The sequence below is a fragment of the Mirounga leonina genome, unplaced genomic scaffold (genome assembly GCF_011800145.1).
Source record: "Mirounga leonina isolate KUSES-001 unplaced genomic scaffold, KU_Mleo_1.0 Mir_178, whole genome shotgun sequence".
NCBI classification, from domain to species: domain Eukaryota; kingdom Metazoa; phylum Chordata; class Mammalia; order Carnivora; family Phocidae; genus Mirounga; species Mirounga leonina.
In genome coordinates, this window is record NW_023270464.1 from 28,790,697 (window position 1) to 28,800,940 (window position 10,244).

The following is a 10,244-nucleotide window of genomic DNA, read 5'->3' on the forward strand; positions in this document are numbered from 1 at the left end:
TAGCCAAAAATGATATCCACACATATCTTATCCTAAGAGCCACACGATACATTAATTCGTGTGTCCGTAAACTGGTTCTTTCAGATTCTCTCTGGTTGTACAATTGGGGGCTCAGTATTTCTATGAGGCCTCCGGTCATAGTGATCTCACGTGCTCTTCCTTTCTGGGAATTCAGTATAATCTGTAGGTTCCTTGCCATCAGATTATGACAGTTTTATATAAGCAGTCCTTGTTCCTGCTACCTAGTTGTCCTGGTTGTTAGGTGAGTGTTGATGTTTGAGATGAGCATCCCTTCTTTTTTTTTTTTTTTTTTAAGATTTTTATTTACTTAGAGCACAAGCAGGGGGAGCAGCAGGCCGAGGGAGAGGGAGAAGGAGCAAGGAGCCCGATGTAGGGCTCGATCCCATGACCTGAGCCGCAGGCAGCCGCTTCACCAACCGAGCCACCTGGGCCCTGAGCTTCCCTTCTTAACACAGAAATTAATCTCCTGAAAAGGGCGACTTACTGATTACAATACAATCTGGTGTAACATTTCCCCCCAGCTTTGACTCCAAATCACAAAGCATTTGGATGGGTTGGACTGTAGTCTCTGGGTGTAGGAATATAGGAAACCAGTGGCTCCCTTCGGTGCCGCGGGGCCTCGGTGCAGCGTCCGTGACAGACCCAGACAGGGAACGGACGGGTAGGAAATGGGCCTGGAAATCACTGCCTAATGTGAAGTCGGGTTCTGAGCTCGTGAACGAGGGGCACTTTGTAGCCGTACGTGCTGTGGGATGTACAGTAATCGGACCGGCTCCCTGAGTCCTGAGGAAGATCTCATCGAGATGTGCATGGCCTCAAGGGGTCACTCAGCAATGAATTAGTCAAGGAATCTTTGTTTTTTAAAAAAGTTGACAAGTGAACATCTGTAATCGTCTAGACCCTGGAGGTCCCATATAATTTAAGTTGTATTGATATCCTAGTCAGCACTTGATCACCAGCTGGCAGGAAACAGCTTAAAACTGTTAGAAATCATTTTTTATTTTCATTTTTATTTATTTTTTAAAGATTTTATTTATTTATTAGAGAGCACGAGTGGGATGAGGGTCAGAGGGAGAAGCAGGCTTCCCGCGGAGCAGGGTGCCCGATGCGGGACTTAATCCCAGGACCCTGGGACCATGACCTGAGCTGAAGGCAGACGCTTAGTGACTGAGCCACCCAGGTGCCCCTAGAAATCATCTTTTAAATGTCCGTTAGATAAAAATAGCTTCCTGAAAGTGACAGGGTTTACTACTTGGAGGTGGATTGTGTTTACCTCTTAGTTTACATAATGCACATAAAATACGTTTATAATCCATACAGAGTAAGCTGCCACTTATGCAAAAAATAAAGCTTTCCATTTTGGGTGAGGTGAATGCAAGCGTTTCTGCTCGAAGCTTTCTGCACGTGCCCAGTGGAGGTGCGGCAGGCCCAGGTGGGAGGAAGTGCACGAGGTCGCTGCGTTGCTGATTGCTGCAGCCGACTCACATAGCGATATGTCAGTACAGTTGGGGGCCGGGGGTGGACGAGCCCTGGACGTAGCTGCCATGAGTGCTGTTGAAAGCAGAGCTTCCTTGTTGGAGGAAAACAGCTACTTCTGAGAAGTCTGGTAAATTGCTGTTCCAGGAATTTTTTTAAACGTATTTGTGTGTGCATAAGAACGAATACTTAGAAACAAGGTCAGTCTTTTCTGTGATACGTGCATTTAATGCAGGCTCTTCTTCCTTTTAGACCTGAAACAGTGTTAAAAAACCAAGAAGTAGAATTTGGCAGAAATCGAGAGAGGCTTCAATTTTTTAAGGTACACATGATTTGGGGAGAATTTTTTATATTGAAATTCACAAAATACTGATGTCTGATATTTATGTTCTTCATATTATTAGGGGGTTTTTTTTGTTTTTTGGTTTTTTTTTAATTTTTTTTCACATGTGACATTTTTTTAAATTTTTTATTGTTATGTTAATCCCCATACATTACATCATTAGTTTTAGATGTAGTGTTCCATGATTCATTGTTTGTGCACAACACCCAGTGCTCCATGCAGAACGTGCCCTCCTCAATACCCATCACCAGGCTAACCCATCCTCCCACCCCCCTCCCCTCTAGAACCCGCAGTTTGTTTTTCAGAGTCCATCGTCTCTCATGGTTCGTCTACCCCTCCGATTTTCCCCGCTTCATTCTTCCCCTCCCGCTACCTTCTTCTTCTTCTTTTTTTTTTTCCCTTAACATATATTGCATTATTTGTTTCAGAGGTACAGATCTGAGATTCAGCAGTCTTGCACAACTCACTTTTTTGTTGTTTTTTAAAGATTTTATTTTATTTATTAGAGAAAGAGCATGAGCAGGGGGAGGGGCAGAGAGAGAAGCAGGCTCCCCACCGAGCAAGGAGCCTGATGCGGGGCTCGATCCCAGAACCCTGGGATCAAGACCTGAGCCGAAGGCAGACGTTTAACCAACTGAGCCACCCAGGCACCCCTAAATTAGTAGTTTTTAAATGCTTTGTCGCAATAGAACCTTTTCTCCCTTCAGATAAAATCTTGTTGGAAACCCCAGTATATAAAATAGGATGAAACCAAGTGGCTATCATTTGAGGTTGTGGGAAGGCCTTGTGCTTGCCGCCTCTCTTCCTGTCCAGCAGTCCTTGGGGCGGGCACAGTTGAAAACTACCATTTATCTGGACTAGTAGAACATTTCTCTTTGACTTAATTTTGCTTTAATAATCTGCAAAATCTGTGTATTTATCTTCACATGTCTATTGTAAACTTTGACCATATTGAACATCGGTAAAATGTTTTTAGTGTCAGTATTGACTTGTATTTTGATTGTGAGCACAAATTGATATACCAACACTTGGATTTTTTAATTATACATGATATAGTGGAGTTCAAGAGTTTTTAAGAACGTGGCCGTAATCCCTCCTGGAACTGGAATGGCTCATCAAGTAAACTTAGAGTATTTGTCGAGAGTGGTTTTTGAAGAAGACGACCTCCTCTTCCCAGACAGTGTGGTTGGCACCGATTCTCACATAACCATGGTGAATGGCTTGGGCATTCTGGGGTGGGGTAAGTAAACCACTAACTGAATTTGATTTGGGGGGAGAGAGTGTCAGGAACGTTGTGAAGGAGCGTAGGTAGCTGGTCTTTGTAGGCTCTTTGAGGCGGTTTCCTCCCCGTAACAGCGGCGACGGGACGACTCTGGACCCGGATGTGTGTGGACAGTGCCCCCGACACAGCACTTCTGTCGCGGGGTGATCTTGGGGACGACATGGTTACTCCTTGGTCCAAGTCCTGCGGGGCTCTTTTGGCCTTCCTTAGGGCTCCACATTCCTTTGCATTTTATACAAGGCCCTTTGCGACCTTCTTCCCCCGGCCGTCTGCGCACGCGCCTTAAAGACAAGTCACGGACCCCCGGCTGTTCCGTCTGGCAGAGTCCTCTCAGTCTCTTACAGGGAGTTAGAATTGTTGACTCTTTTGTCTTTATCCTCAGACTGAGCTTTCTGAGGGTCACAGGCCCTGGCTTCTGTTCTTTCTGTATCTTGACAAGCACAGTACAGTATTCAGCGTAATAAATACAGAACGTTTACTGAATTTAATGGGAAGGTAAACACCAGTTTGTTTCATCCGTGTGAGTGGAGTCATTCTTTGAGGAGGTTGGGTCCGTGTCCACAGTAATAGGGGCAATGGCGCGGCTCTGAGATGCTTCGTGAGTAAGATGAGCTCATGGGGCACTCAGAGACCAGATGCTCCACGGAGACCTCACGTAGACCGTACATGATCTTCAGATGTGCTCACCGCCTGTCTTTTTCGCTTCAGGGGTTGGAGGCATTGAAACCGAAGCAGTCATGCTGGGCCTGCCGGTCTCTCTTACTCTGCCGGAGGTGGTTGGGTGTGAGTTGACGGGCTCATCCAACCCTTTTGTCACATCCATAGATGTCGTGCTTGGCATTACAAAGGTAATTGTGCCGACTGTGAAACGTAGTAGACGTTGCGTACAGGGGCCCTGTGAGGGCGGCGTTGGGTTCTGCGCCGCCTCCTCGTGTGGCTTTCTTGGCCGCGGCCTCGTAGTGACCATCCCGGGAGCAGCCGCAGATACAGAAGCTTCCTTGGGCTAGGAAGTACAAAAGTGCGTGCCGTGCCGTTGTTCCCTGGACCTGATGCCTCATTCATTCCTCGGCACAAGCCTGGAAGAGCTACTGTGACCAGCGCCATATCAGTTCTGAGAAAACGAGACGGTCAGGTTTAATGACTTGGCAGAGGGTCACCGGGCTGAGCAGTGCGTGCTCAACAGGACGCACCCGGGCTCCTAGCCGTTAACATTTGCTGACCGCGTGGATTAGAGAGTCCTGTTTAGGAAAAGTAATTGCATCTCTTTAATACCTAACTGAATCATTTGCCCTTTAGAAACTATTTCTCTTCTGGGGAATGTGGACTGTAGGAGTATGCCAATGTCAAGATCGTCTATTGGCTGTTTTTAATTCTTCCAGAGGATTATGGAAAAACTTAACCTGTCTTTTTAAAATACTGGCTGCATGCTTTTTAATACATGTACTCTAGAGTTTCCTAGTGAACAGTAATTTGTAATTCTCTATCCTAAATTTCTGGTTTTCAATAACTTTATTTTAATGGTTAAGTCCATTTTGTTAAATACATGAGTGTGGGAACTCTCCCACATACAATGCCAGTTTGGATCCTAGAGTCTCCACTTTTCTGGTTAGATTATTGGTCTGAAGGCTTTCGAGATTCTCCGCAGGGAAGGAAAAGATCCAGCTGCCCTGTCGGCATTTAGCATGGAGCCTTCTTCCCTAATTGAAAACATGTTGACAGTCATTGATTCGGTGTATGGGACTGAAAGATAAGAAGTTAAATTGAGAATTGCAGGATTATTCCTAAAGGAAAGGAGTATCTTAATATGCTTTTAGAGAAATCCATATTTTCCCTTGGGTAACCTGAGAAGTAAGGCCACTTTTTAGACCCTTCTGGCTATATCTTTTTGTAACAAGATTACATGTCTATTTTTAAATTTTGGCGTATTGATACAGAACTTAAATCTATCAGTATGTTCACATTATTAAATATTTTCTCTCCGGAGGTTCTGTTCTATTCATTATCTTTATGGGATTAATCCGTATTATTTTTCACGATGTGTATCGTGGTACCTCAGTCTTTAGCTCAGTGCACCTTACGTGTGCTGCTCTGATCCTCAGAAGCACAACCATGAGTGTAAAGAAACAGCTCAGCCTTTCATCCAGGAGTGGATTAAACGACCCCTCGCTCCGCTGCAGTGTTCGAGCCGAATGTTACTCCTGGGGTGAAGGTGGTTCATTCGCGGTACCTCCCTAGGCGTCTCCTGCCCCAGCCTGAGGCGTGTTGTAGTTAGGCAAGCCACTGTGGTGGTCACTTGGTGATAACTCAGAAACGTGACTTCACAAGGACGTGTGAAATCCTGTCAAAATGAAACGTACCAATAATGAATGATGCTGTAAAAATGTGGACCAGGGTTGGAATTCGAAGAATTTTTGTAGCCACTACGTATTTTTTTTATCTAAATACAGTTTGATCAGCATGTCTGTATTTCATTACATCTAAGACGGCATCAGTGGTTAGCACTGTTCTGTGTCCTCTAAGAAAGAAGAGAGGCTGCCAGCTGCCACGGGCACTGTCCCGTCTGACACTCGTGTGCGGATCTAGCCGTTTTCAGCCCTTCAGCCCTTTCTGTCCTGCCTGGCGGTGACATTGGGCTGGTCTTCTGTGTTTGTCCTAAAATACCTGCAAACCCAGAGTGAGTTGACGTTTGATCAGAACAGCAGAGAACCTCTTTGATCCAGTGTCACTGGTAGGAGTTAAAAATTAGATTTTGTGCTTTTGGAGAATCCATGCCAATCTTACTAATTTTGTGTGCGTTTCTGTGTATCTCTTTACATAGCACCTCCGGCAAGTAGGAGTGGCTGGAAAGTTTGTTGAGTTTTTTGGAAGTGGAGTTTCACAGTTATCTATAGTGGATCGGACCACAATAGCAAACATGTGTCCAGAATATGGTGCTGTCCTCAGCTTTTTCCCTGTTGACAATGTGACGTTAAAACATTTAGAACATACAGGTAAGAAGATGAAAGATCATTAGGATAAATGTGTTGCACATCCAGTGTGTCTGTCTGAAATATTTCCTAATAAAGAACCACTGTGTGCATGGTATTTAATGTTCAGGAAGTTATCTTATTCTGAAATAGTGGCTTTAAAATAAACTGCCTCAGATGTCTTTTAAAGAGTGTTGTGCCCTCCAAACCTAGTCCCTCCCGTGTGACCCATTTACAGTGACTTCGAGGGAGGAGTCCGCTACCGATCTCGGTCCACTGCTTCCAGGAAGCATGGCCTTCGTAGCAGCCAGAGCTGCGATTTGATGGGGGCAGGCGTGTGTGGACTCGCGACTCACAGTGTCCCCATAACAGGAGGAGAGGAGCCACCAGACACAAGGGTCTGGGGACCCGTGCTCCGTCTATAGAGTAACACCATTTTGTGAGAAGCAGCATAGGGTTATAGGTTCTAGATCTTTTTTGTAGCCTGATAAACAGGAGGTTGGACCCTCTTGTATTGAGGACTTAGTGTAGAAAGATCTCTAAAACCAGAAGGTGCTCCTGTACTCCCCTCACACCCCCCACGTCCCTTTTGTGAGAGACCTTGCCGAACTACTGGTCTCTGATCATAAGTACATTTGGGGGATAGAGTCTAGTATTCTTCCCTTGGGGGGCAGATTTAGAAGTTAATAGGTCAGATGGCAAAATGGATAGTTGGTCATTTGGAACGTTGGGACGGTTCTCATCGAGTGCAGAGCTTTCTCTAAAGGGGATTTGGTGGGTAGAACATTTAGAGAGAAATGGTGGAGGTGCCTCCTCCCTTGCATGTTAATATGACTTATGTATTAATGATCCATTGCTATAACAAATTTTCCTAAAACTTAACGGCTCAGAACAGCAATAATCACCTAGGGCTGCACAGCGTCCATGGGCAGTGACGTAGGTGGCGTGGCTGGCACAGCCCGTCTTTGCTCCATGATGTCCGCAGCCTCAACCGCGAGACTCAGAAGCTCGGGCCTGGGGTCCTGAAGGTCGTCACCTGTTGACAGGTGCTTCGTAGTGGCCAGAGCTGAGATTTGAGAAAGGCTACATCTCCCACGTGGCCCTTCTCACGCGGTGGCCTTTCTAGGGCAGGGTGACCTGCGAGAGCGAGCGCCAGCCAGCCAGGGGTCCCGTAGCTCAGGTCCACGGGGTCGATTCTGCCCCTTGACGGAGGGATGTCATTGTCACATTGCAGGAAGAACATACAACTCGGGGTGTGTACTGTTAGGTCAGTCGCTGGAAAATACGATCCGCCCCACTGTGTACTTCCCACGAGGCTTGCAGAGAACTGCCTGTGGTTAACATCTAGATTCTTTTACCTTCTGGAAGATCTTGTTAGACCTCTGTCTTTCTGCTCATGAGACGTCCTTAAGCTTCATTTATGTTTTCATTTTGATTTTTATATTCATACTGGAAAGTAATGAGGGTCCCTTGTGTTAGGTGTTATATTCAATGTTACTGATTTATTTTCTGCCAACTGTAGGTTTTGTGAGTTTTATAGAACTGGCTCAGTGTTTCTCATCTTGTCTCTGAGTAACTTTTAAAGGGGGGCTCCCAGTTTTCATGAAGGGTAGAATTTTTACTACTCTTGAGAGTAGTATCAGTTAGCAATTTGTAAAGAACTGTATTTTGAGTACTTAGTAATGTGTAGTGTCTGTTTCTTGCTCATTGGAATTCAGCACCTCACCCCGAAAGAGTTCAAAATTTCTTACTGCACTTTTGTCCTTGTTAACTCTTTCTAGGTTTTGACAAAGCCAAACTCAAGTCAATGGAAACATACCTTAAAGCTGTGAAATTGTTTCGACATGACCAGGATAATTCAGGAGAGCCCGCATACTCCCAGGTGTGTGTGGAGGAGCCCCTCGTCGCCCGGCCGCCTGCGTCTGGACGCCAGCTCCAGGCCTGCAGCTGTGCGGCCTCTCTGCTTCTGTGTGCTCAGCTCGGAAATAGGAAGCTGTTCTGAAGGGATCAAGTACATTAGATTAAAGGCATTAGAGTGGTTTCAGGCACCCAGGAAGTACTCAGCAAACATCGACTGTCGTTACCATTTGACCTGTTAACGTTACTTGTGACTCTGCTTAGATTTCATTCATTAAGTTTACGTAGATTTCTGTTAGCGAATTTTACATTTTATTAAGTCTAAATTTTTAATATTTAAAACACAAAATGGACTCTTCATCTCTCACTCTGATTTTTTTCTACTTTATGATAAGAGCACCGTGATGTGCTCTGAACCTGTCTGTTCCGGGGATGCTTGCATCTGGTTAGCGTCTGCATTCCGTAGAAATTGCTGTGAAAGGAGTTTACAGTGATGTGGTCTTGAATGTTAAAGATACTCTGTAATCTAGGCTTGCATTTCTTACCTATTGGGAATTTGTATTGAAGTAAGTAAAGTTCACATTCAGGGCAGTTTGAATTTTCATGACCTTCCTTTTCTAGGAGTGTATCAACCTCTCAAATTACTTGGTGTTGTCGAAGTTAACTCTGGTTAACTGTTAAGCTGTTTTCTTAGCTGACTAACAGGAGCTGAAAACTCCTGTTTTCAGGAGTCATTCTCTGATTCAGCTTTATTTTTCCTCATACCATGTATCCCTGCTTGAAATCTATTCATTTTTATACTTGTTTGCCTCTCGCCCCGTCCAGAAGGCAAATAAGTTCCCAGGAGAGGAGCTTTGTCGGGTGTGTGTGGTCTGCAGCTCCAGCCCCTAACCAGTGCCCGGCGCACGGCAGACGTGATGGGTGGACCAGCGAGGCCACACAGGTGTAGTGCAGGCCAGTGTAGTGCCCGTAGGACCTGAATCCGTGTGAACTTCGGGGAGATCTTTAACTTGACTCATCATTTTCTGGTCCCTTTGAGCTCTGTTTATTTGGTGCTTTTAAAGACAAAGGGAAAGAAGAAGAAAAGTGGAAACTCTCGCATTGTATAGTAAAAAGGAATAAATTTGCTTATTAAAGACCAGACCAGATTAAAGAAATAAAACTAAAGCCCATCAGGACTTTGATTTCAAGACAAACTCATTAAGATGTAAAGACAGGGATCATCTGGATCCGTGAAGTGAAACTACAGTACAGTGGGTGTTGCAGTTAGGATCAGTCAGAGTCGGCAGGACTGTGAAATATTGGTGAAGCCCATAGTGAAGAGAAACTTCATTTGGACTGATTATGCCCAAATAAAACGGACAGAGGAAAACGGTAGAAATGCCAGAAGAAATGCACAGAAACCTAGTTTGGGAGATTGGGTTTTAAGAAAATACAGGGTTTTTTTGACAAAGGAATAAAAGCGTGGCCTTGCTGGAGCCTGGCCAGCTAGACACGTTGGAACTAGGAAGAGAAGAGTCCTGCTGTGTCCCTCCAGCACCCTGTGCTGACCAGACTCAGCGCCCTGCACACCGAGGAAGGAGCAGTGTTTCCTGAACCCACCTCAGTTGTCACAGGGCAGGGAAGGGTGAATTTGGAGCTCGGGCAGAAGACCGATAGCCGTCACAGGCATCTGCTTTATCATCAGGCATCTGTGACGATAGGGGAAAGAAATCGGGGGAACAAGATACTCTAGACTACACGGCTGGTGTTGGGGCGGTTTGCATACTGATCGGTGCTCGCTTTTAGCCAATGTTTGTATGTTCTATTTCACAAATTAATTGGGATTGTTTTAAAATCTTTATTTCTGGGGATGTAGATCACCATTACAACAAATGTGGATGTATTTATTCTGCTTCAGGGAGTAGTGCTAAATTGCAGTCTACCTAACAAATTCTCATTCCTTGTCTTCCTCTCCCCTCTTGTCTCTTAGGTGATCCGGATTCAACTGAATTCAATAGTTGCATCTGTCAGCGGTCCAAAGAGACCTCAGGATAGAGTTGCTGTGACGGACATGAAACGTGATTTCCAAGCTTGCTTGAATGAAAAGGTAGGTTCCTGCACCACCACCTTTGTCAGTACTTGTGCAGAGTGATAGAGGACCAAGTACTTCTTATGCTGAGTGATAGGATCAAGTACTCGTGCTGGGTGATAGAGGACCAAGTACTTCTCGTGCTGGGTGATAGGACCAAGTACTTCTTGTGCTGGGTGATAGAGGACCAAGTACTTCTCGTGCTGGGTGATAGAGGACCAAGTACTT

At 45.2% G+C, this 10,244-nt stretch overlaps 1 protein-coding gene across 2 annotated transcripts in view; it reads left to right on the forward strand.

The window, feature by feature from the left end:
• The window catches only part of IREB2 (iron responsive element binding protein 2), a 40,909-nt gene that overhangs the window by 18,806 nt on the left and 11,859 nt on the right, over nucleotides 1-10,244 (forward strand). For both annotated transcript variants that reach the window (XM_035024313.1, XM_035024312.1), the window contains exons 5-10: nucleotides 1,750-1,819; nucleotides 2,897-3,080; nucleotides 3,831-3,970; nucleotides 5,941-6,112; nucleotides 7,870-7,970; nucleotides 9,918-10,034. In XM_035024313.1, the coding sequence (XP_034880204.1) occupies nucleotides 1,750-1,819; nucleotides 2,897-3,080; nucleotides 3,831-3,970; nucleotides 5,941-6,112; nucleotides 7,870-7,970; nucleotides 9,918-10,034 (784 nt within the window). The remainder of the gene's footprint in view (nucleotides 1-1,749; nucleotides 1,820-2,896; nucleotides 3,081-3,830; nucleotides 3,971-5,940; nucleotides 6,113-7,869; nucleotides 7,971-9,917; nucleotides 10,035-10,244) is intronic.